Source organism: Lampetra planeri, chromosome 4, assembly GCF_965212315.1.
Source record: "Lampetra planeri chromosome 4, kcLamPlan1.2.h2, whole genome shotgun sequence".
In the NCBI taxonomy this organism is placed as follows: domain Eukaryota; kingdom Metazoa; phylum Chordata; class Hyperoartia; order Petromyzontiformes; family Petromyzontidae; genus Lampetra; species Lampetra planeri.
Genome location: NC_136110.1, coordinates 6,787,750 through 6,814,845, shown reverse-complemented (window position 1 = coordinate 6,814,845; position 27,096 = coordinate 6,787,750). Strand labels below are relative to the sequence as shown.

Below are 27,096 nucleotides of genomic sequence, written 5' to 3'. Positions count from 1 at the left end.
AATCCGGCCAGGTGGCTCGGCTGTAGAGCGAGAAGCTCGCAATCAGAAGGTTGCGAGATCAGCTCATGGTCGTGGGGTTGCGTGGGCCGTTGATTGAGCCCATGCTCCCAATAAGTCGGTAGTCTCACCTCCGGTTAGCACGGTTTGGCCACGTACGGCGCAAAAGAAGTTCAACATACTTACATAAACACACGGTTTGTTGTGCAACAGCTAGACTCGCCAGAAACGTGACATTTTCACCGATGGCTCAGGGCTGTAGACATGTCCCACTGTATTGATGCTCATTTGAGCGGCAGCGTGCTCTGGATTCTTCCACTTTTAGCACCTGTGCATGGGTCTCACCTATTTCCCTTCTGGTGTTTCGACAGTTACCACCCTCTGGCTCTCTGGCTTGGCCTCCTGCCGACGTAAAATACTCCACCCCCACCCCACTTCTTCCTCCTCGGCAAACTCCTCTCCCCTCCCCAACGCGTCTCAAGCATTCCCGACACCTGCACGCGACATCACCATTAATCTGTCGAGGCACACGGCAACCACAAGTATTCCCGTGCCAGCGTTGTGCAAGAATTGACGCATCCTTAAAACCATTTTATTACGTTTTAGCGCGCGCCTGTGTTGCATCCCGCAGATGTGCGGTGGCGGTAGTCAAGTCAATTAGAAAAAATAATTCAGCGGGACATTTGGTGGAGTTCATAAAAAAAAAACCGATTCACTCAATGATCCTGTTAACATGCGTGTTCTTTGTTGTGTTAATCTGATGGCAAATAGGACGAGGAATGTACTAAACATGCGTGCGAACAACAACACCAGAAATACGTGTTGTGCAGACAAGACTTGCAAACCAAATAACGTGTTTATTTTTATTTAAAAAAAATTTAGATTTTATTTTTTATTAATATTGTTCTCCTTGTTTTCCTCCTCTGACAAAAGTGGTGGTGGCGGTGGCGGCAAGAGAGACGGGTCTCCCACCGGTCGGTCGCTGCCAGGCCAAGGCGCAGGCCTTGCCACCGCTGATGTGGCAGCGCCCTCCGAAGATCGACCGCCGGTACCTGGCCTCACGCACTGCCCCTTGGAAGACCACCAGGTAGCAATCACGTGGTCGGTGACATGAACCTCATGGCAGGACCCCGGGGTCACATAAGCCCCCGGCTCTTTCATAAACTGCGTTGCGACGTCATTTTATGTCTGTTGAAGGCGAACGATACGGCAATCTTTTCCTCTCGATGAGCTCTACACGATACGCTAATCAAAGTTTCAAAGTTTTGTTTATGACTACGGCATTCATCCTAGTTGCGCTTGGACGACACGACAACAGAATGATCCGCGGCAGGTGGGTCACGGCGTTTATGTGCGCGGTGGGACGGAGTCGCCTAAAAGAATTTATTACGATTTTGACTTCTGTTTATTCGGGACCCCGAGGTCCCGCCATAAGGTTCAAATGACGCTGGAACTGAAATTACGCGCTCATTTCGTTCCCGTGCTTTTACCGCACAGAGCTCAGTGCGTGCTGGGTCAACCGGGCGGGTGGCAAACGATGCCCGGGACCAGATCGGATGCCACCCGGCTGCGGTCTGGGTTAGTCGCACGGCACGGCGATCACAACCTGCACTCCTGCTCTCGTGGACCAAATGTTTCATTGAATTCTCGCCATCGTCACGCCGTCAGCTACGGCACACACCCACGCACGCGCGCACAAATAATATACTCGCGACGGCTCGCTCAGGTTTTTTGGTATTTATCTCCGCGCGCGTGAGCTCGCGTGAACATTTCATTAGTTCAGAGCGGCAAATTAGATTTCATTAATAATAATATATTCACAACAACGAAAACGCGCATACTTTCAGCGTAATCTGGTCGTCTCATTACGACATACATTATCCCTTGAGCGTTGGCTGAAGGCGAGAGAGGAGAGGCGGGGGGGGGTAGCGGAGAGGGGGGGGGGTGATGGGCGGGGGGCGGCGTGGGGGAGGGGGGTGGGTCGCGGAACGGGACAATTGTCTGCAGCGTGGCAAGGGGTCTGTCCGCGGGGACGGCATCGTTTTTCCACACAGTGTCCCTGGCCACTCACCCGTTGTAGCCACTTTGATCCGTTCGGAAGAGCGCGTCTGGGAGCCAGAATAACGCACCCCCACGGAGTCTTGACCTCTGCCTATCCCCCCGCCGCCCGCTCTTCTCTCCACGCACTCTCATTTACCATCTCCTCCCCTGCGTCCTACGGTCGCAACGGCTGCTTCTCCAGCCGCTCACTCCCCCCCCTCCACCCCATGTCCCCCGTTGTGCCAAAATCTGTGTAGTTAACCACCCGGGAAGGGTATGCTTAACCCCTGCTCTCTGATGCCCACTGGAGCGCAAGCGCAGTGGCTGTTTTGGTTCTGACAGTGTGGTGCCCGTTTCCCAGGCCGTGCGGTGCCACGGGGCACGATTGCGCTCAGAGTCTTTTGCGCTCGTCGGAAATGCAAATCCGCACATTTCACCCGCGCCGGCGTCTTGTAATAACGGTGTTTTCATTATCCCGTCATTTATACGGGAAGGCTGGATTTATTGAGGCGAATCGCAGGATTCTTGTTTCTTTCTGGATGGTCTTGCTAGGGGTCATATTCTTAGGGTTTTTCGGTAAAGTCACGTAGGTAAAACATCAAAATTAATGAAAATAAAATAAAATAAAAACAAAAATCACGACGTTTCGGAGGCAACACAAGTCTCCGTCATCAGGTGGGACCGTCACAGCCGAATTAGCTGCATCAAGTGAGGCAATGATTCAAGAAGTAATCCCTTATTGTGTGAAGTCTCGTCTATGATAACTTTCATAATGTTATTATTGCTGGCGGCTTTGCACTTTGAGTCTCTGTTAAAGCAACCGTGATATATTTCGCACCTCCAATCAGCTGGTTGGCTATGTAAGAAGTTCAATATTCATGTATATATGTTCATAAATAAATAAAATCCGTTTTGTTTCTCGAGTTGCCGCGTGTTGTTCGACATGATGTCCGACGGAGAGGAAGGTCGGACACCATGCCGCATACCACGCGGCACGACCCGAAAACACACCGGAGAGATGCAGCAGCAGCAGCAACAGCAGCAGCACAACCGCAAAAAACCTCGGCCAGTGGTCGCTGAGCACCGTTTCGATTTAAAGCTTTCGTGACTGCAGGGATTCATCTTCTTGGTTCTTTCGGTAAAGTCACGTAGAATGGAAATAATAGACAGACCTGTTCAGACTCTGTCTCCTCGACAGACCTGTTCTCCACCTGAGGACGGCTACTTGCGTTGTGGCCGAAACGTCGTGAGAATTATTTTATTATGTTTTATTTTGATTATTTTATTATTTCCATTCTACGTGACTTTACCGAAAGAACCAAGAAGCTGAGCACCGTTGTTGAGGATTTTATTTTTGATTACGCCTGCGAGGAAACTGGAGTGAGTGCCCGGGAGAATAGCCATATGTACGAGGGGAAGGAGGCTCGTTTAGATTTTGCGTTGCTACCACGGCACTCTCCTTCCCCAATACCGAACTGCAGAAGGTGTCCTCCCGCTACGACTTTTGCTCGATCTTTTAAAAACTCCACCGCAATCGGGTGAACTGGAGTCTGGGCACAGTTCACTTGAGAATGCGTGCAAGACTTAAATGTGTCTCGGCTGGCAATGGAAAAATGTGCAACAAAATCAGTGTATTGTCCTGTGGAGGATTATAATAATTCCCATAGGTTTCCTCCTCAACTGAACTTGCGCTTGGGACCAAGGGTTGCCGGGTGACGGAACCAGCGGCGTAGCGTGGTTGGCATGGGTCCTGTCGCCCGCCACCTGGGCCTCTCCGAACCATGGGCCATCAGTGCAGTTGCACCGCCTGCAAACCCGTTAGCTACTCCACAGGATATGGCGATGACGGTTTAGGTTTAGCCCAATTAGATTTTCATTCGTGTTTTCATACGATTCTAACATTTCCTTTCCCAAACAGGATGAATCGTTTGAGTGTATCTGGAAGGAATTCAAGAAAAGGCACGAAGAAATTAACGAGCTTCCAAGAAACATAACTTTGGTACGTACCGTGATCTGTCCTGTTTCCACCGTCATTCAAGCACGTCAGTTCCTTTTACGTATCCAGCGTGCACGTGTGCGTGCGTGCATGTGTGTGTTTCTGCTAGTAAGGAGAGCGGTAGTGCAGCGGATCGTGCGCTGCACAACGAACCTGGCGACCCGAGTTCGATTCCCGCTCACGGCCACCAACACCAGTGATGATTATCGGAGCCAGTCCTGGGCTTCGCCGAGGTTGACTCAGCCTCAAATGAGTACCTGGTGCGGTGTATAATTATTGCCACTGGGGAAACAAAGGCGGCCGGGCGTGGTGTTGGTCACCCACCCCCTCGTGCGGCGTGCCGGCCTTCATAGGTGCTCGCGAACAGCAATTGCCCCAACAGTCTATTCAAAGGCCACACGGGGGGGGGGGGGGGAGATCTTTGTGGTTTGTTTGTTTGTGTGAGCAATGCAAAGGAGGTAATTTCACCGTGGGGTAGCGCGCGACAGAATGAAGTGTTGCTGCGTTGAACGAACCCCCACGGTCAGACACCTGAACGCGCGCAGACGGTCGGCCCAAACTCTCCCGCGAGACATGTCGTCGCGCGACCATTTTTATTTTTATTGCCTCGCAGATGAAAAAATAATTTAAGAAATTGCGCTCGCAAAGAAGCCAGTTTGTGGGACCGTCTTTGTAATCATCGCAAGCGACAAAAATACCTTCGTACTTTTCAATTGGCACATATTAGTTGCGCGTTGCAGTCATTACACGGTAATTTCCGCGGAATCATTTATTGCGGTTTGTTTCCAGCTGAGCTTGATTCACACTTTGGACCCAAAAAAAAAAGTCAACAGATTTTGTTTGTGGCATCGGCTTGTTTCTCGGTTCTTCCTAACAGATCGATGGTGTTATTTAACCTGCTGCGAATATTCTCGAACACATGCGTTGACGTGCTGTTTATTATTATTATTATGCCAGTAACAAAAAAAGAAACCACACGCCTCCATGAAACCCTCTTGATTAACCCGCTTCCTGCATGTGCGAGTCTGCCGGTGACGTTTCGCTCTGTTGTGTTTATAAATACCGCCGTCACTTTGTGGCGTGACAGCTCATCTCCCACAGTCTTTGGGAAACCGCGGGGGGCCTTTCCATTAGAGGAAATTAACTTTATAGTTTTGTTTGCCGAAAACCCATTATAGACGTGCCTCCGAGACTCAATTAACGCTTAAAAATATTATTTGCACATTACTTGATTCGATAGAATTAAAGTCTAGAGGTGATCATCGTGAGCTGGAGTCTCGGCGCGAGCCGGCGAGCGAGCGAGCGACGCGTCGATTGATTATCGTGATTATTGCCGCTCGCGATGCAGCACATCCAATCGCCGTTGCGCGTAACAAACGATGATTTAATATTCGTATTCTTAGGTTTTTTCGGTAAAGTCACGTAGGTAAAAAAAATTAAATTTTAATTAATGAAAGTAAAATAAAATAAAAATCACGACGTTTCGGAGGCAACACAAGCTTCCGTCTTCAGGTGGAACCGTCACAGCACGATAGCTGTATCAAGTGAGAGAAATTCCAAGAAAACAGTCCTTGTATATATACTGGTTGAGGGTGGGAGGAGCCAAGGTAGGCCTTGGATATTATTATTGTGAGGTTCGGTGCGGTTGAAGCACGCTGTTAGGAATGGGCCTTTGTTGTGTAGACTCGTTGAACTCGGAGGTTCCAAGAGTTGTTAAGGTGCGGCGGATGTAAAGGTGCGTGTAAATGGGACTGATTTAATGCCAATGACGGCAGCGGGGGGAGTGGGTGGAACAATGATTTGCGAGACCTGAGTTTGATTCCCGACTTACGTATTTCGGGATCAGTCGCGTAGCTGTAGCAGCAGAGGGCAAGATTCACTGGATAGGATACATTCTGCGGTGGCGCTGGTGGATGAGAGGCACCATTGATTTGCCATTGGGGATGCTTCTATTTAGAGCTCAAACAGTCTCCATCGCCCGTGTGTTGTTGCCCGTTTACTGCACAAAAGGGGGCACACACGAGGCAAATGTTGCTTGCAGAGAAGGGTGTGCACGTAATTGATCCAATTACAGGTGCAACGCGAAGGTCACCCGCTGCCTTCAAGTGTCCCGAGCATCGAATTGCGTTTGGAGGGGATGGGAGAAGCAAACCGCGCTGGAAAGGACGCAGCAATCAGTGTCATCATGATCCTTGCTGCGGTGTCATAGGTCTCACCATGACCAAACTCCGTTGTGATCTATCCACCATTGGATTAACGTCTCACCCCCCTCCCACGGCCGGCCGTCACCATGTGTTAATCTGGCTCCTGCACACGAGTCAATTCCATCGCTCCGTCTCCGCGGAGTGACGTACCCTTCGGGCTTTGTTTTAATATCACTACAACCATTTGTAGTGGCTCAAAAGTCAGTGGGACAGTGCCTTAGCATCCCTTGTGCTACGAACCTGGGGAACGGAGTTCGATTTCCGGCCGTGGCAAACGTCAGTGACACCCTCCCCCCCCCCCCCAACAACCCGCGCTCACCAGCATGGTGAAGTATGGTCAAACATTCCGCGTGGCCGACACGATGCTTGGATACCTTCATCCAGCAGGGACATTGAGAAAGAGCTGTCCGTGATGACGGTTTATTAAAAATGTCACACGACTGATTTCGCACACGCCGGAATGTGAATAAGCGATCACGATGTCGGCCACGGCGTTTTCGGTGACACGTAAGAAGTCGCGGAGCGCAATGCCGTGCTCAGGTGTGTCCGTTCCGTCTGTCGTTAGAAGCTCACTGAAGGCGCCACAGTCGAGGAATGAGCAGGGCTACTTAACACGTAGGCTTTCGCGACCAATATTATTCATAATCAACGTTTTTGGGTTTAGATCGCGTTATTTATAAATGTGTCGTAACCCTCCACCACCCGACACGGCCAATCAGTAAAAAAGTGTCACGTTGACAAAAGACAAATAGTTCACTGCTTTAGCCCACCGGTGTGTTGAAGCGTGAAACCACAACATTTACAATTTGAGTACAACGTTTCGCTGGTAATTGCATCCAGCATCATCGGGCAATTGCAGTGAACTATTTGTCTTTTGTCAACGTGACACTTTTTTACTGATTGGCCGTGTCGGGTGGTGGAGGGTTACGACACATTTATAAATAACGCGATCTAAACCCAAAAACGTTGATTATGAAAGCAGGGCTACGCCTGTAAATCTTTACTGCCATCCGACCGAAATTCCTTCCGCACAATCAGCACTTTAGTCCAATTTGAGCAACAACAACAAAAAACTGGCAAACATGGGAATAGAGTGCAGGTCACTGTCGATCAACTGCGGGGGGATTATCTGGGCTGTGAATTAACACCGGTTGCAGACAGTGACTCATTTGTCCACGTGACCACAAACGAATTGGCAAGTAAACCAATTTAAGATTACACATTCTACATCGTCACCTCCCTCCCCCGTCACGCGTAGGTAAAGAAAGTACATGATGAATCAATACGTGTGGTATTCGTAAGCTGTGAAAGGGGCCTTCAAAGCTCATTGGATTTCTCCAGGATGAATACAGATTCTCATTTTGATTATAAGCTTTACTGAAGAGTTCTGTCTTGACTTGACGATACTGCAGAACTGGTTGGGACTTGCAGACAAATCGCGAACGGTGACCAGCATTGAGTTTCACGGAGAGGGCCCGGACACTACTGACATGCGTGAGTGGGTGAGGGAGTCAGTGGGTGATTGAATGGGTGAGTAAAACATGGGAGGAGATGGCCGGCAAACGACTGACATGTGCACGTGGGTGAGTGAGTCGGTAGGTGAGTAGATGGGCTGGACACTACGAACGTGATTTGATTGATTGGGTGAGTGAGTGGGTAGGCGAGAAGGGCCGGACACTGCTAATGTGAGCAAGTGGGTGTGTGAGTAGGTGAGCGAGGGGATGAGTAGGTAGGTGAGTAGATGGGCCGGACACTGCAAGACTGCGGGGGGCCGTATCTTGATGTCTTGGTGCGTGGGATGAATAAATACTCGTGTTTATATCCTCAAGTAGATGTCTTGCTTTATGAATGTTTTTTTTTATTAATCCGCTCCACCCCTCCCCTCCATCACCACGGATAACCCAATACGGCACATTAATAATGTGGGCAATTACACAAATTAAGACTTACACATGCGTGGGGGTAATAATCCCCTCAGGGCAAAACATTTTAAGACGATACAGTACCTTGATGTTCACGAATGTTTGGATGTTATTAATAATCATCTTCACCACGTGCATTTTGGTTTTGTTCCAAATGACTTGGAGGATGATTACATTTAATTTTTTGTAAAAGGCATAATGGAGGTGGCAGGTGGGGTGGGGGGGGAGTGGTGGCACAGTGGTTAGCGCACTGCTCTACAAAACCAGTGACTTTTCGAATTCCAGCCACTGCTAACATTAGTGGCGAACGGGTGATGTCTGAACCAGTACTGGGCCGTCCCCTCCTTCACGAACCTATACTCACCAGCATGGTGAAGTATGGCCAATTAAACCCCCATGACTGACATGGCATGGGGGATTTCTTCATCCATCAGTGGATTGACAAAGGGCTGTGATTTTTTTGTTGTTAAATGCTTAAATACAGAGCGTTTTCATATATTTTGCTTGCATCCTTGGCGTAAGGATAATGTGTTGACCCGATTCAGGGGTCGGCAACCAAAAATAACAAGCAGAGACACATTTTTTTTCGAATTCGGTAAACAATATTTCGAGAGCCGCAATGCACGTGAACACGAGACGGCGGGGGTCCTGAATAAACGACGTCACGAGGCCAATCTAAGTTGTCTTGTGGTTGTTGTTGTTTGACTTGCATCCCACTGGGATTTTTGCACACAGCGTTGGTGTACGGTGTTTTTTTCTGCAATATTTTGATGTCTTTGCTTGGATTTTCTGTTTGCACTCAGTCACAATTTCACTTTAAGATGTTTTTTGTTCATGTTTTTGTTTTTTGTTTGTTGCGGTTGCACCCGATTCAAGAGCCGAATGGCTCACAGGGCTATACCTAATAAATTAACTTGAACTTGAACTTGAACGGGCCTTAAAGAGCCGCAATGTGACTCCGCAGCGGCGGGTTCCCAGACCCCTGTGGCTTGAGTCTTTCGTCGTTGTTTTCTGAGCGTTGTTTTTGTTTGTTTTGCTCAGGAGCGCTGCTTGTTTCTGGTGGAGCAGTTTGTGGCCACGTTGCTGTGGAATGACGACGCGGGCCGGGCCTGTGCTCCCAGTCCGTCTGTCCTGGTGAGTCACCGGGCCCTTGCAGAGCAACGTGCGCAACGGAGGCATCTTTTTGTCCCGCACCTCCGATTAGCACGGTCGGCTACGTACGATGTGAAAGACGCTCAACATATAATGCGTATTCTAGATTGAAGCTTTCGTCACTGCAAGGATTCATATTCTTGGGTTTTTTCGGTAAAGTCACGTAGATAAAAAAATTAAAATTTAAAAAAGTAAAATAAAATAAAAATAAAATAAAAATCACGACATTTCGGAGGCAACACAAGCTTCCGTCTTCAGGTGGAACCGTCACAGCACGCTTGCTGTATCAAGTAAATGAGAAATTCCAAGAGATCCAACCCCGTATATATACTGGTTGAGGGGGAAGGAGCCAGGACAGGCCCCCTTTTTTTATTATTATGGTAAGGTTGGTGCGGCTAAAACTACGGTTAGTCTACATAACAAAGGACTGAGCGTGACTTTACCGAAAAAACCCAAGAATATATAATGCGTACACACAGCTATCCATCCCGACGCATTGACTCGATATCCACCCGTTTTGTCGGAGCAGACTTTGTTCGCGAAAACGAATTCTGCTGGATAATATTACGTCCGCAAAGCCCATTTGCTGGTGAAATAAATCGTATTTTCATTTACAAGGTAGAAATTTAGAATGTTATAGTTTCTATCATGTCCCGCAGCAACGCATCGCGACTTTGGACGCAGTTTTGTTGTTTTTGCGACATTATTTCTGGTTAAAGCAGTGTTTGTTCATGTCATGCTGGATGTTAAATACATTTTAAGTGAGCGAATTCAACTGCTTAATGAATACTAATTTAATTAAAGCTCAAATTGCCTTTGTGCGAAGTTGGAGTCACGGATGTTATTGCCAAGTCACGTGATCGTGTGTTACCCAGAAAGCAAGGCAAATGAGAACACTGGATACATCAATGCAACACTTTCTTTATTGGCAGCAAAAAAAAATCACAAGCAATTTGTAACAAACAAACTGGTAATTGGAAGCAAAACTGTGTTTGTGAAATTGACATTGAAGTCTCATTCAGCTAAGCTGCTGTATAAACTTGATGCATGATTCTTATTTGCATGTTTAATACTCACACTAATACTATCCGGGCATAGTGGCACAGGCATATTTATAATCAGACTACTGCTTGCATAGTGCCACATGCCTATAGCCTTTAGCGGCATCGTTATTTGACCACTCATCTGCACGTGACACAAACTTCCATATCTATGACGTGGCCTGAACAATGGGCTCAGAAAGGCGTTGACCTATCCACATGGATGTTGGGAGTGCTCGAGACCGGCAACGTGTGGCTTTGTCCTTGGTACTGCGGTTTCTTCCCACTCAAAAAATGAATTAGAAAACTAGAAATGCTGTAAGAATTATTTTAATAACAACCTTTGTGTGACTGCAGGGATTCATCTTCTTGGTTCTTTCGGTAAAGTCACGTAGAAGGGAAGTAATAAAATAATAAAAATAAAACATAATAAAATGAAATAATTCTCACGACGTTTCGGCTACAACGCAAGCAGCCATCTTCAGGTGAAGAATGAGACACTACCAAGCTAGGAGCTTATATATAAACTGGGTTGGAGGTGGAAGAGCGCCTTAACAAAAAAGAATGTGCATATGAAGAGTGCACCAGCAAAAGCCTCACCGAGTAACTTTTCCGGAGGGTCCTGCATTGGGATGACCAATTTAATTCATCATTATTTGCCTTCGTCTTGTCAGAAACCAGACTACCCAAATAATAACTACACGTGAACGGGGATAACACTGAGAGCTCTTTGCTGAAAGATTCCAGAATCTATTGCCGCATTTACATCTCCCGGCCATGTAAAATTGACATTAAATTTGTTTAATATTTTCTCTTGCAATTTTAATAATTGTTTTGCTGATGGATTTAATCCATCGCTGCTGCCACCGCTGCTGCTGCTACCATCTCCTTAGCAACATCTCACGGGCGCCGCACATACACCAAGCACGAAGCAGGCTCAAACCCTGCTTAGCTTGCGAGATTGAGCACACTCGGGGTGCAGTGGTAGTGTCGTGACCATTGCCGGGTGCTCTCCCCTCGTGTGGCTGCTCCAGGGCTGCCTGTGGAAGTTCATCGCTGAGCGCTACACGGACGAGTTGGAGGGAGAGGCCGCCCACCATTTCCTCAGCGCGGTTACGAAGCACGGCGCATCCAACAAGGTACCACAACAACAACAAAGACAAAGATCCCCCGTCTAGCCTTAACCACTGGCGGGGCAAGTGGGGGGGGGGGTGTGGCACGTGCCCCCCCCCCCCAATGATCTGATCGAAATCCCTAATTTCGATCGGATCATTGGGGTTTATTTGTAATAAATCGGCATTTTGCGACGCCCACTGCCACTGTGAAGCATATTATTACGTGCCAGGGACTCTATGAGATGATAGGACAATAGTCTGAGTCCATAATCGGCAATAAGTAACGGTAAAGCAGTTGTCAGTGACTCACAGAGAATTGTGCGCAGTTGCGTATACAGGACACGACTTCCCTGAAGGCAAACACCTTCAGCGAGCGCGATGCCGATCACACAACGCGGTTCGAATTTGACCCTCGATCGATGGCTGCGCCAACACCGCACACGCGTCGAATAAAAAGTAAAGTACAAGTCCTTACTTACTAACAACTCTATCATTTTTCATTGCTGGAGGGGTTGCCCCCCCCTACCTGAAAATCCTGGCTCCGCCATTGGCCTCAACAGACTGTTGGGGCAAGTGCTGTTAGCGAGTAGCACCTATGAAGGCTGGCACGGCACACGAGGGCGGTGGGTGGCCAACACCACGCCAGGCCGCCTTTGTCTCCTCATTTGAAGCCGAGTCGACCTAGGGGAGGCTCAGGACCGGTTCAGATAATCGTCAATGGTATTGGCCATGAGTGGGAATCGAACTCGGGTCACCTGGTTTGTAGCGCAGCACACTAACCATGACACAACCCCTCCCCAGGCTGCAAAAACGCAAGCAAATACTTCCAAACGCACGCACACACATGCACGCACACGCATGCATGAGCACTCAATCGCCCGCAGTGAGAAACAAATCCCGGTTTGTTTTGCTGTGTCCTGTTCGTAACTGTCAAGTGGCTGGGTATGAAACAACAAAATGAGATGCACAGAACTAAGAATAATAATGCCATTTAATAATTATCCAGGAAAGCCTCACTGAGCCTCAATGCTTAACGGGAGGACGGCCATGCATCAGGGTGATTGACCAACAGCGTAAACGAGCGTTCGGCGTGTGGGCCGAAACCGGAGAGCCCCAGAGAAAGCCCGCAGCACGTACGAGGAGATCAATCTCCAGAGCGCCGATAGATTCAACACGATCCATTGCTGTTCCGCCATCGTCCGACCACCACGCAGCCTGGTCCCAGGCAAAGAGTCGTGCCATCGTTGTGCCGTTCCTGGTGCCCGTGGCTGAGCGCCTAAGCGATCGTCGCCGTTGTGTCGGAACTTGGCAAACCGCGGTGGCCGTCGTCGCAGCTGTGCAGGGTTTTCGCGCTGACGCTGAGCGGCGCTCTGGACGGAGCCGCCGTGCGCTACGCGAGCCTCCTCGCCGAGGCGGCGGGCTGCGTGACGTGGGGCGGCGTCGTGGATTTCTACGAGCTCGCGTCCGAGCTCTACCCCTTCCTGCAGGTACGGCCGCGCGTCGCGCACGCCGCGCACGCCGCGCGAGCATCGGTTGCAGTGCGGCACGGTTCGGAATTTGCGTGGCAGCGCCAAAAAGGAGCATCAGGTCAGCAGCTCGAGGCACTGCACAGAAATTTTTTTTTTTTACCATTACTATTGAAACTATAAAAATATTTTTTTTATCATACCAGGTAAAGCCCACCGCTTTACTTCTTTTTCCTGGCCACAAATGATAGTCGGACGAAATGGCTCATCACGTGGAAATGTACAGCTGCCAAATACTCGAAAACACACGCTTCTATAAGCCGGAGCGTCCGCATCATGGGGATGGAAGGCAGGCGTTTTACGATTTTTTAAAGATGCGACCAGGATGACGTCGCACGTGCGGCTACGGCGCTGCGTCACGAGCCACGGAGAGCAGTGAAGCAAAATCAATTGTTGTCCTCAACTTCTTTGTCCCCACGTCCATGGTCCCCACGTCCATTTGGTCGAATAAACCCCACGATCCTCTTGGCATGGAGGAGGCACTCTTCCAGCAGGAATGACAGAGGGCTGTACACACACGTACACATGCGTGAGCCCAACAAAGTTTACAATGTGTGTCGTATATTGGAAGCATTGTTACGGCGCAATGCATTGCTTTGTATGTGAATCATTTTGTATGACATCATCATTTCGATTTACCGAAGGTTTTGTTCTTCACATGGCTTCTGGATGTATGACATATATATTTGTTTAAGTTAATTCATCTACACGCTGAACTGATGTATGTTCCGGTCACAATGCAAAAATTGTCTTGTCTCGCATTGACCTGAATCTCAAACTGCGTTGCGTACATGTGCACGTGTGCTCACGTGTACAGTGCCTTGCCAATCCACTGCTAGATGAAGGTCTCATTCTGTGTTGATCATGTATTGTTCTTTAAACCACACTTCACCACGCTGCTCAGTGTAGATATGACTGCATGCCGCCGATGTTAGCCATGGTTGGGAATTGAACTCCGGTGCCCACGGTCGTAAGCACGGTGCAATTGTCACTTATGTCACGTGACCAGCCGTGCAATTACCCAGAAAGCAATACAATCATCGCAAAGCGAACGCGACAACGCTCACTCGCTCGCCCGCCCGCCGCTTGTCGGCAGAACAAAGCGCAGCGCGAGGCGATCCGCGGACTCCGTCTCCTGAAATAGGAATCCGCATCCTGTTAATTGTGCGGACGCAGATCTCATCGTTAAAATTGCGAAGCCCGCGGTCCCTGCGGCCACACCAAGGCACGGCAAACAGAAACTGTTCCTCAATTATCGCGAGCGGGGAGCGGCGCTTGTTTACGCCAACTGCTGGTGAGCCTGAGCTGACACGGAGTCTTCACATCACCTGCTCATTGGTGCCAGACCAATTTGATTTAGAAAATTTGCACCAGTTTTTTTTCTCCCTTTTTTTTCCTCATTCCCCCCCCCCCCCCCTTAACACTTCTTGGCGTCGGCTCCGACTCCGTTCGTAGTCTCACCGCGTACGATGGCGAGTGGCCGTGTCTGCGAGAGAAAGACACCAGGGTGCCAAGTAAATCCACTGCTGGTGGAAAGCCTCGACGCTTGTGATTTGGGTAGAGGTTATTTTTTACCGATAAAAATACTTCACCACACCAATCGGTGTGGGTTGGTGAAGAGTCTAACCCAGTGATCGCCTAATATTTGACTTTGCTTTGACTAGGAATCAAACTGAGGCCACCACGTTCTTGCCACAGCGTGCCACCTCATTCACATTTATTACGACAGGTTAACTGCTCAGACAAACTACTCGGAGGAAATGTAACTTCGGTGGTGTAAGGATGCGTCTAATAATCGATTGACATCGATTCTTTGAGCTCGCAATATTCGTACATGCTGTGTGGAATGGGTTCACGTGACCCACGCACTCGCTGGAGGCCGCTAATTCCGCCGCTGTGCTTTTAAAGGGTAGAACGGAGCCTTGCATCGGATGGCAACCCCTGAATCGCAGCGATCCAGCACATAGGCGGTCCGTTCCGACGGCCACCAACCCCTCGCGAGTCACGTGTCGATATATTTTTTCACCAGCTGGGATGAACGAGTGAACGAGCGAAGAGGTTGGGTCCCTTCATCGCGGGGGTGATAATTATTTGTCCACCGAGGCGTTCATCTTCTTGGTTCTTTCGATAAAGTCACGTAGAAGGGAAATAATAAAATAATAAAAGTAAAACATAATAAAATCATTCTCACGACGTTTCGGCCACAACGCAAGCAGCCGTCCTCAGGTGAAGAACAGGTCTGTCGGAAAGACAGACGTGAGAATTATTTTATTATGTTTTATTTTGTCTGTCGGAAAGACAGACCTGTTCTTCACCTGAGGACGGCTGCTTGCGTTGTGGCCGTGATAATTATTTTATTATGTTTTATTTTAATTATTTCATTATTTCCCTTCTACGTGACTTTACCGAAAGAACCAAGAAGATGAATCCCTGCAGTCACGAAAGCTTTAAATCGAAATTCACCGAGGCGTTGTCGCGCACTCGCCATCACCTGGTGTGTACACTGCCCTGTGCTGTGTGCGCTCTCCTTGGAAGAGCTTGTTGTGCCAGCACAGCTACGTGTCAGCTGTGCTTTTGTGTGTACAGGGATACAATGCTAAATTGGCGTTTCGCATTTTGTCAATATCACTCTTGCCATAGTTATATTTTGCGTTTCTCACGCGGTGTATTTGAAGCAATGCAGCTGCTATTCACTCGATGATGCTTGCGGCCATCTGTTTTATCGCGATATTAATTTGCGTCGTTGTTATCGCTGTAGCGAGGCTTTACGCAGGAGGTGCGCGTTCGCAGCCTCGTGCATTGTTTTCAACAGCGGAGTTAAAATCTAGAGACCCGAATGTCGGTCCGTAAATCGGTCATTCAAATGTAGAGAGAATTAACAGAGCGAACTAAGTGTTTTTTTTGTTACGTGCGTAAGCGCACACTGATGAATGTGGGTGTGCCGTTACATCGATTCTTCAATTTATTTGTTTAATCAGGTGAGAACTCGAAGAGACCAGGCTAAGTCTCATTTGCAAGAGTGACCTGGGTCACACAACTTACGAAGGCAAAAACATCAATGAAATCGATCTTTGCACTTTCCGACGTGTGAATTGAACCTTGCATAGGACAAATGGATTACTTTTTACTTACGTACTTTGTACGTAACCAGATCGTGTAACCCCTGCTACTGCTAGAGGTTGCTACATTCACCACCATTTAAATTTCTGTAACATAAAACACCTGAATTGTGAGAAATCATCAAATCGCCAAGGGTTGTGCAATGCTATGCCGGTGTTTGCCACGTGGCAGTCAAACTGAAACGCGTTCATTCTGAGAATTGAGGATTTACCAGATTAAGTGAACAAACTAATTTAGTACGACCATCATCAGTCCGCCACGCCTGAGAACCCGGGTTAAGCATGGGTGGCTGAAATGCGCATGCAAGCCCAGCATCTCGGCAGCGTTCATATTTAGCCACAACCTAAGATCCAAAAATCGAAAACCAAAAATCTGTCACAAAAGAATAAAACGACATGTGTATGCATGTACCTTCTTGGTTCTTTCGGTAAAGTCACGTAGAAGGGAAGTAATAAAATAATAAAAATAAAACATAATAAAATAATTCTCACGACGTTTCGGCCACAAAGCAAGCAGCCGTCCTCAGGTGAAGACCAGGTCTGTCGGGGACTTTACGGAAATAACCAAGAAGATGAATCCCTGCAGTCACGAAAGCTTTAAATCGAAATTTTTTGCGTGTACCGTTGAACTTCTCTCCCGCCGTACGTAGCCAACCGTGCTCAACAGAGGTGCGGGTCAATCACGTGGCCAAGGCCGTTTGGTAGTTAAATTGCCAAAATGGGTTAAGTGACGGCGCGCTATTTTGCGCAATTCGAGCAAGGTAGTTACACACGCGTAGCGGACGCTCGTTGCCATGCCACTCGTGGCCACAATTGCCCGAGCGGTGAAGCCGACTGCAACGCCGCTTTAAACCGCTCGCAAACAAGTACCGGTGGAGCGCCGCCTTCGTTCGCCGTGCTCTAACGAACGCGAGGGGACACGGCGTTACGAGCGCGTGCGCCGATGCTCGCTCAGCAGGAGGAGGATGTGGAATCGCTGGCGATGGGGGGGGGGGGGTGTGGGGGTACGTGTTACGCAGCAGGTAACGCGCGTGACCGTACATCGCAAGTGTACTACGTTCGCGATGCGGAGATGAATGAAAGAATGAGTGGGGCGCGTTTGGATGGATGAACGTTCCATGAGCGTGCGTCCGCCGTTATTCCCGTCGACCCTCCCGCAGGAGGAGGATTTGGACGAGCTGGCGATGGGATTTGCCGCGTTCAGCGAAAACTCCTTCACCGAGCGGCTCGTGCTGGAGTTCCTGCTGCAGCGCGTCATTGGGAACGCGGATCCGGCCTTCGCGGAGGTAGCGTTCGCAAACCCAAACCAACACCGCCTCTGCAGACACGGGGGTTGGCCGCGACATCGTGTTTCACGATGCGATGCGCGGATATCGACTTTGGCGATACGACTACGACCGGGACGTCGGTTCCCGCGGATAAATTGTTTCGATGTGCCGCACGTAAAATCATCCGCACGAGAATGGTTTATTTCTGAGTTCCTCGAACTGGTATGCACGTTATATGCGATGTGTACGTATCGACTAATGCACCGAATACAACTGTCGCTGTGAGATGTAAATTTCTTTACTCAAAAGTATCCATTTGTTTTTAATAGAATCGTGATAATCCATCAAAAATCTGGATGTGTGAATCCATTCCTGCCTAATCAAACAGGCACCAGGGCAATCTTAATAGGGGAATTAACACATTAGGGTCCCCTGTCCCAAGGCCTTAATACAGCAGTGGATAGATCATGGCTGATGACGATGATGATGATGATGACATAAGGGTCATTTATAACTGTGGAGGTGCAGCGGTGGTGCAGTGATTACCACAATGCACTGCGAACTCGGAGACCCGAGTTCGATTTATGGCCACGACTAACATCAGTGGCGAGTGGCATACGCATGGGTCCAGGGTCCCCCCTTTTCCGGACCACACTGGGCACTATGGTGAAGTATGGTCAAAGAACCCCTATAACTGATATGGCGTTGGGAAGGTCTTCATCCAGCATTGGAATGACAACGGGCTATGAACGTTGTAATTGCTATTTAGAGTACTTTACCTTGTAAACAAATGATGCACATTTGTTCAGCTTCTTACAGTTTGTGCACCTTGTACGGTGCTGCGTTGATTGGCAGATGACCAAAGTGCAATGTCCTTCAGCAGTCAAGCCGAGCAAGAGCAGCTGAGAAAGTTCACATCGGATCATCGTGTGAGCATGAATTTGGAGGCGAAATAGGTCAACGCTGCAATGTAGCACGACTGGTCTGGCAGCAGTGCTTCCCACTCACAATCGTCTCTGTTGAATTCCGAGCCAGAGATCACTCCCGGCCAAACTTGAAATTCTATCCATTGAGATATGAATGCGAAACCCTCTCGTATGGGTGAGCAGACCGCGGGTGCAGATGTGGTTCTTTACGCACAGTGCTCGTGACACCTGGGGTGGCAAATATCCGCCATGGTAAGTGTCCACCCTTGGCACTGTCCACTCTGGGCATGACATTTAGTACGTTTTCATGCTGTCTTATTCTTAGGTTTTTTCGGTAAAGTCACGTAGGTAAAAAATTAAAATTAAAATTAATAAAAGTAAAATTAAAATGAAATAAAAATCACGACGTTTCGGAGGCAACACAAGCTTCCGTCTTCCACCTGAAGACGGAAGCTTGTGTTGCCTCTGAAACGTCGTGATTTTTATTTTATTTTTATTTTACTTTTATTAATTTTTATGTTTTACCTACGTGACTTTACCGAAAAAACCTAAAAATATGAATACTTGCAGTCACGAAATCTTCAAATCTAGAATTCATTCTGTTTATTTTCAAAATCCGTGGACATTTCATATCACGTTGTTTAGCTTGTTAAAACAACATTCTCTATCAAACACATGATTTAATTTAATAAACGTTATCTGTTATAACGCTACCATGGGGACCTTGCTCTCATAGATAATTGTGATGAAGATAAAACATGACTTAAAGATTTCGTGACTGCAGGAATTCTTATTCTTGGATCTTTCGGTAAAGTCACGTAGATAGGTTCAAATAAATTAATTTAAAAAATAACAGAAAACTACGACGTTTCGATCGCAACACGAGCGTTTCGATCGCAACGCAAGCGTATCTACGTGACTTTACCGAAAGACCCAAGAATAAGATAAAACAAGGTTCTAGAGAAATAATAGTTCGTATTTGCCACCCCATGGGGTACCCATAAGGCACTTCTGGGCAAATGGATCAAGGACCATGCAGTGAGAGAGCTTCGAGCTTTGTCTACTGCGCGAAACTAAATGGCTTATGACTGTTTACAATTTACATCGTTCAGGCGGGGGCCACAGACAACCTTGTATGTATGTGATGAAGTGTTAAAAATCAGGCAAACCTTTGATTGTAATTACACTATTCTCGATATTGACTCTGCCGAAAAGACACTTGGCTTTTGATATCAGTTGGCGCCTTGTGGACACACTGTATAAACAGCGTAACAATAAACGACCGCGCCAGGGACAAAATAATACGCGGGTGTTAGTTACGGTGTAAAGACAGAAGGCTTAATATTAATCACGCGTGACACTTTACTAAACACACAGGAGGTCGGCGGATGAAAAAAAACAAGGGGGAGCAGCTGGAAATGCTACCTTTCTTAAATGTTTACGTAACAAGACCAAGGTTTATGTGTTCCTGGTCTGAGAATGTATAACGACACTCCGCTGTTGTTGAGCCGGCTGCGTTTGTCCAGGATGCTCGCGTAAATTATTTGACAAAATGGCATAAGTTTTGTTTGTTTGTTTAGAACTCAAGACGATAACAATTTAATAGACTGAACGAACACATATCGAGCTCCACAGAAGCAGACGTTGAAATCTTCGGCCTAACGTATTTCTAATTGTCATGCTTTGTCCTATCTCATTACAAGCACGTTGTTTTGTATACCGTGGTTGTCGGTGGTGGCGGTGGTGGTGGGGAATTTCCAAAACATTTATTGAAGTTGATAATGGGTTTTCCCCTTTTTCTGGCAACAAAACAGGTGTTAAGATGTTGAAACACCAAACTGAAACCTTTTTACAAGGAATCATGTCTGCATTGACCACAATGCTTGTGGTCAGAATGCAAACAAAAACACATACTCTGATATACTCTTAGTTCTTTCGGTAAAGTCACGTAGGTAAAAAATGAAATTAAAATTAATAAAATAAAATAAAAATCACGACGTTTCGGAGGCAACACAAGTCTCCGTCATCAGCTTCAAATCTAGAAACATACTCTGATAATATATGCATTGTCTTTGAAACTGATTGGTCCACACCAGAGACAGCCAAAAGGTCTAACACTGTTTGAGACGAGGCTCAAAGAATGCTGTCTCTGGTGTGGACCAATCAGTTTCCTTGTAAAAGGTTTCAGTTTGGTGTTTTAACATCTTAACACCTGTTTTGTTGGCAGAAAAAAGGGGAAAAACCTATTATCATATTTTGGTACTGGCAACCGAGGTCCCATTTATTGAATTGTCATCCAAAAGTTGCAAACGTGGAGAGTAATTGTTATAACTTCACGATGCATTTTTGGTTGAAACGTTTGTCTTCTTCACGCAGAGCTCCTTTCTGCGATTGACCACGCTCGTTGCATATTCATAGTCGTGACATTCCTCACGTTACGAGCAGGCGGTGTGGTGGTTAGCGCATGGATGCAATCGACCTTTCCACCTGAATTCCAATTCCCGGCCAGGGATAACATCAGCGTCGAGTGATACCTAACAGCAGAGGTGTGGACTCGAGTCATGTGACTTGGACTCGAGTCAGACTCGAGTCATGAATTTGATGACTTGCGACTCGACTTGGACTTGCATAACAATGACTTTGTCCCACCTATGAGATGTGGACTCGAGTCATGTGACTTGGACTCGAGTCAGACTCGAGTCATGAATTTGATGACTTGCGACTCGACTTGGACTTGCATAACAATGACTTTGTCCCACCTCTGCCTAACAGTATAGGACCCCCCTCTGCCCCCCCCCCCCCCCACTCAGCTTCACCAACCTGAACTTACCAGCGTGGTGAAGTATGGGTGAAATGATTCCCACAGCAGACACGGACACGGTGTGGGTGGCCTTCAGCCAGTAGTTGATTGACGTGAATTATATTGCATTATAATTATTTTCTTACTCAAATGAGCATTGAGGTTTTTTTTTTTACCATCCCTGAGCCAGTGTTGAAATTCCGCATTGCTATGGCGGGGCCAGTATATCCATAGGACGGCCCACTGTTGACTTCCCGACATAGTGGTTGTCATTGTATCAACCGGGAAGCAATGATGGGTTGATTCAACCGGCGAATCAGGGATTGCACCGTTCATCGCACCAAATGGCATATCGCGTCCACGTCGCACGGACGAGGGCGTTGGTCAGGATGCTCTCCGCAATCGTACGGCGGTCGAGTGTGCGTGGCCGTCACTCGGAGTATTGTGCGGTTAACAGGCAGCGGTGTGAAAGCGATCTCTTAAAGACGATACGGTTTGAAATGTGCAGGGTGCCACCCCCTCCTCCCCCGCCGCTATTGTTGTGTAACACCGTATGATTGCTTTGTTATTTATCGTGGCCAATTTGTGTTTGTTTTGTTTGAATCAGTACAGCGGCTCTTACATTTCAAAGCCGCCCCCTTTTCTCCGTATCCGCTTCTCTCTTATGAACACCACAAAACGATGAAATACAAAACCGCGCGTTTAAGTTTATTTGACCTAAAATTTGTTTTTCACCTGTTTAATAAGTGCGGCAACAAAATAAATATTCCACCGTCCCCTCCCATTCGTTCTCCGCCACACCTTATAATTCGAGCGAGTGCAGGAATATAATACCCCGCCGTACGCATGACCAACAAACATCCCAGCACCTGTGAGTCGCTGGGTCACTTTTACGCACAGCTGGATTGTACCCGCCAGTGTTTCTCACTTCTGTTCGGTGTCTTAACTATTATTTTTATTTCATCATGGGACCTCCTTTGCCAGTATCAAAATATACTAATAGGGTTTTTCCCCTTTTTTCTGGCAACAAAAACTGACACCGTTTGCAAGGAATCATGCTTACATTAACCACAATACTTGCAGTCAAATGCAAACAAAAAACATTACTCTGATAATGTACGCATTGTCTTTGAAACGGATTGGTCCACACCAGAGACAGCTTTCTTTAGAGCCTAGTCTCATATGGTGTTCGACCAGATGACGCCAAAAGGCGCCTTTTGGCGTCATCTGGTCGAACACCATATGAGACTAGGCTCTAAATAAAGCTGTCTCTGGTGTGTTTCAAAGACAATGCATAAATTATCAGAGTATTGTTTTTTGTTTGCATTTGACTGCAAGTATTGTGGTTAAGGTAAGCATGATTCCTTGCAAAAGGTGTCAGTTTTTGTTGCCAGAAAAAAGGGGAAAAACCCTATTAGTATATTATTTTTATTCTTATTATAATTTAATCGAGCTCTGCGATGCATTTCCTGGTCGTACAGCCTATAGTTGAGCACGGCGTTGAGTAGCTCGCTTCATCAGAAGATACAATCATTTGTCGATACATAACGTCATGATATATTTAGAACATTATATTATTAACGTATGTTGAACTTCTTTCGCACCGTACGTAGCCAACCGTGCGAATCGGAGGTGTAGGAATATATTATATAATAAACATATCATTCTATTTTCTCCCTCCTGACGTTTTATGATACTCAGCAAGGCTAACCGCTGCCCCCCTCTTGCTTGCCAAGTGCATGATGATTTTGCACCCAAATACTTGCAGCATCGACGATCCAGGAACCCCTTGACAATCCTGTGTTCACTCATTGCAGAAAGTGGCTTCAGACTTGAGAAATTGGCGAGCACAATATGATTGCATAATGCACGCTGATTACCATATGAATAACCCAACCAGCAATGTATATCCATTGTCATTCATATGCATTCACTAATCCCCCCCCCCCATTCGCATGTGAAGGGCTCACAAGTGACGTCATCACATATATCCCTCTATTTAAGAAACGAAATAGGATTTCTCCACAAATCTGGCTGTCCGCCTCATGATGATCCTTGTGGTAATTCCTGGCGAAACGTCGTACTCAGATTGTAAATGTTGTGGTTTTGCTCCCGAACACACTACCGGTGTGCTGTACTAGTAACGAATTGTCACGTTCTGTTTACTTGACAAACCTTACTAATTGGCTGTGTCGGGTGGTGGCGGGTTTAACGACACATTTACGCGACCTAACCCAAAACACCTATATTCTGGATGATGTTGGTCGCGAAAGCCTACGTGTTAATTTGACAATGTGATTGCGTTTAAAATTTGACTTCATTGCAGAGCAGTGCGCCTGCTCGCTCTTGGGCTTTAAGATGAACACTTCCCTCCAAAACGTCTTATTGTGCTCGTGCGTTGCTTCAGATGCTTCCGCGTGCAAACAGCATCCTGCGTCACGAGCCCAGACAGGACCCCCTGACCTGGCGATGCACACATGAGTGGAAGGGAAAGAGGAGTGTAAGGGGGAAGACAAAACCAAACTAAGTGGATAAATGCAGCGGCAGAACGCCTAGAAAAGAGAGGATTGAGACTGAATGAAGCCGTAATACGGCTAAAGAAAGAGGACAAAGGCGGACATTTGTTTGGAGCCGTCATCACTAATGAGCTGCTGTAAGGGACGGATGATTGCTTTAATTGGGTCGATGTAAGTTGATTTAATCTGTGCGACCTGTCGCCCGTCTGTGTGTGAGCGCCTCCCAGTGGGAGTCCAGGCTTGCGGTGCATGCTGGGAAGGGGGTGGGTCACATGACGGTGGCGGAGCTGGCAGGTGCCCTGGAGGGCTCCCCATTGGCTGGCGGGGAAGAGCTGTGGCGCCACCTGATGCAGCAGACGGCCGCCCGGCTGCACAGCGGGAACATCCCCCTGCAGAACGTGGCTCGTATCCTGGCCGCAGATTATAATCACGCGTACACACGTGCGCGAACGGTAACCTTGATATTCTTATCGTTGTCATCGTCACTGTCATCATCATTACAATAACCCGAATCGTCACCATTATGAGAATCGTTTTTACAACAAACACCGTCGTTATTTCCCTGTCATTTTCACCATTGCCACCGTCATTGGAATGAATAAAAAACATCATCGTAATCACCGCCATCGTCACCGTCATCTTCATCCCCACTGCGGTGACAAAATGAAAAGTACCTGGGGCAGGGTGTGCAGACATTGGTGCTCGGGAGACACGTGTGTCCGCGTCGTGTGTCTTGCTCAAGCCCACTTACCATCTCCGATATATATGTTTGTATGTTCAACTTCTTTCACACCGTACAAAGCCAACTGTGCTAATCGGAGGTGCGGGGGAAGGACAACAAACTAGCCCACATGTTCCTCTTTATGCCTCTCGGTGTATTTAAACTATTAAAAAATATATATGCTACCAGGTAAGGCCCACTGAGTTATGTAGTTTTATTTCAAATGATAGCTCAACAAAGTGGCTTATCACGTGGAAATATATCGCAGTCGAATTCTCTAAACGCATGTTTCTAAATGCGGAGGGAAAAACCGGAGGACCCAGAAAAAATTCCACGCTATGACGGGGAGAACATGGAAAGTCCAAATATACAGGCGTCAGGGTTGGGATGAAACCTGCAACCTCATGTATACCGGGTGAGGTAGTTAACATCTCACCACCATGGCGCCCACGGTACGTATCTCTACGAGCCTTTTTTTTATTAGCACGGTTGGCTATGTAGGTGCAAAAGACGTTCAACATTCATACGCTTTGTTCCCTTTCCCATGTCGAGTTGTACCATGTGCTCTGATCCATATTTAATAGGTTGGCTATATGCACTGATTGAAACCTTTCTCCCTCGAGCACATTGCTACGCCACAATTCGTGATCAGATTCAGCTTCTCAAAAGCAAAACAAGCTGGTGTAGGTTTCTCTACCAGCTTTATTCCAATTGCTAAACAATTCATAAATATGCCACCAACACTTAACTGCCTTTTTTTTCTCTGAAAGGTTTTTCCGCAGCAGAGTTCGCGAATGGTAGGACTGCGCGAGCGGCGTTGTTGAGTTTGACGGCAGAGCAATGAACACGGTTTTAGCGCGAGGTCTATAAACAGGTCGACACCAATATAACGTTTGCTTTATTTTGAAGCCCCAAATATACGTGGTAATGATATAATCGAACGCGCACGCGTTGATGTTGACCGGTGAGTGTATTGAAAAAAATGTATAACAAGTGCGAGGTTTCATACACCTTTAATTTCCTTCCCGGAATGTTTTTTGACAGTCGCTCGGCACAAGTTAGACAGCAAACGCGGCTTGTTGTGGCTATATACTCTTAGTTTTTTCGGTAAAATCACGTAGGTAAAAAATTAAATTAAAATAAACTAAAATAAATTTATAATTTATTATTATTCTTTTTATTAATTTTAATTTCATTTTTTACCTACGTGACTTTACCGAAAAAACTTAAGAGTATGAATCCTTGCAGTCACGAAAGCTTCAAATCTAGAATTGTTGTGGCTACTTTGTTTTGTGGCTTATTGCCTCGGCCGGTGTATTGTTTTTTTTGTTATTGCTTTTACATATTTTGCACGCCAGTTGCAAAAGCGGGCCGTAGAATCCGCACGGATGTAATCGTTAGGCCGCCGCCTGAGAGGAGGTGCGAATGTGGTGACAAAACCCTCCGTCTGCCGGAGGAGGTGTGAAGAGCTGCGTCGATCCCGGCAGAAGTAAACAGCAAAAGAGAGAGGGTTGGGCTCCGGCATGAAAACGCACCGCATTATTATCGTGGCAAATTAAACGGCGCGCGTATTTTCACTCACAAGCGCAAGTCCTGCAGCACGCAGCGAAGCGAATAAGACAGCGCGTCCAGACTAATTTTAGACAACAATTGATACGACGATGAAAACATCCAAGCGTCAACTTTTTCTTGTAAACGGTATAACAATCAGTATACATCGGGAGGAGCTGTCGAAAAGTTTTGAGAATAAAACTCGTCAGCCTAGTGAGGCAAGCAGCTTTCTGGTTTTCTTATTTTGATGATGATGAAATGTAAGGAAATAAGTGGGCACGTATATTTTCAGCGTCATACTGGTGCTAGTGAGGTAGTATTTAGCATTTACTAAACTAAACTTGTTTTTTTTATTTCACCAGGTAAGGCCCACTGAGCTATATATATATGAATGTGGCCTGCTTGTTTTCATAATGACTATATCATCATCAAACCTGAGATGGTTAACATTTTACTTGTTTATGTTTGTATATTATTTTTTCCCCTCCGATCATATATTCTAATATCATGTTATGATGTCGCTGTGAAAAACACTTTTGGCAACGAAGCATCTGCAGGTCCGACTCCCCTTCCATTGTGCTGCGTCGTTACTTAAATTTTTTAAAATAAATTTAGTATTTAGGCTATTAATTTGCTTTGTGAGGTCAGGGAAGACTTTCCACCACATCAAACGCCTCTTCAATGTCGACAAAGACCCGCCATAATCGCATTTTAATTCACTATTAGTCCTTTCCAGAATACAATTTATAGTATTGATGTGTGTCCAAAGGTAGATTAACCTTTCCTAAACCCAGCACAATCGTGTGGGTGGTTAACCCAAAATATGCCCATTATTTTGTTCCGAATGATCTTCTTGAGCAATTTACATGCGTGCGCAGTAAGTGGCTCAAAATGACAAGGGTGTAGCCCTGAAAGTACTTGGCTAGCAGAATGGCCTCCGCTACAGAGAGAGATTTAGAGAGCCCCTCGAAAGGTTATTTGGCCTACTCTTCCACGACTGGCCAGACGTCTTGGAAGAGGTGGGAGTGTCCACACTTCACCTCACTACTGTTCCGCCGGAACATTAAACCGTCGACATTGCAAGTACAATGTGCGACCGAAACTAAACTATTTTTATTTTACCAGGAAAGGCCCACTGAGCTGTATGGCTCTTTTTCAGAAGCGTCCTGGCCAACGAAGTGGCTTATCATGTGGAAATGTATA

At 46.9% G+C, this 27,096-nt stretch overlaps 1 protein-coding gene across 2 annotated transcripts in view; it reads left to right on the top strand.

The window, feature by feature from the left end:
* Nucleotides 1–27,096, top strand: part of LOC144717639 (uncharacterized) — a 103,196-nt gene that overhangs the window by 70,410 nt on the left and 5,690 nt on the right. For both annotated transcript variants that reach the window (XM_078593160.1, XM_078593161.1), the window contains 7 exons: nt 931–1,084; nt 3,956–4,036; nt 9,201–9,293; nt 11,386–11,490; nt 12,801–12,953; nt 17,272–17,397; nt 23,849–24,026. In XM_078593160.1, the coding sequence (XP_078449286.1) occupies nt 931–1,084; nt 3,956–4,036; nt 9,201–9,293; nt 11,386–11,490; nt 12,801–12,953; nt 17,272–17,397; nt 23,849–24,026 (890 nt within the window). The remainder of the gene's footprint in view (nt 1–930; nt 1,085–3,955; nt 4,037–9,200; nt 9,294–11,385; nt 11,491–12,800; nt 12,954–17,271; nt 17,398–23,848; nt 24,027–27,096) is intronic.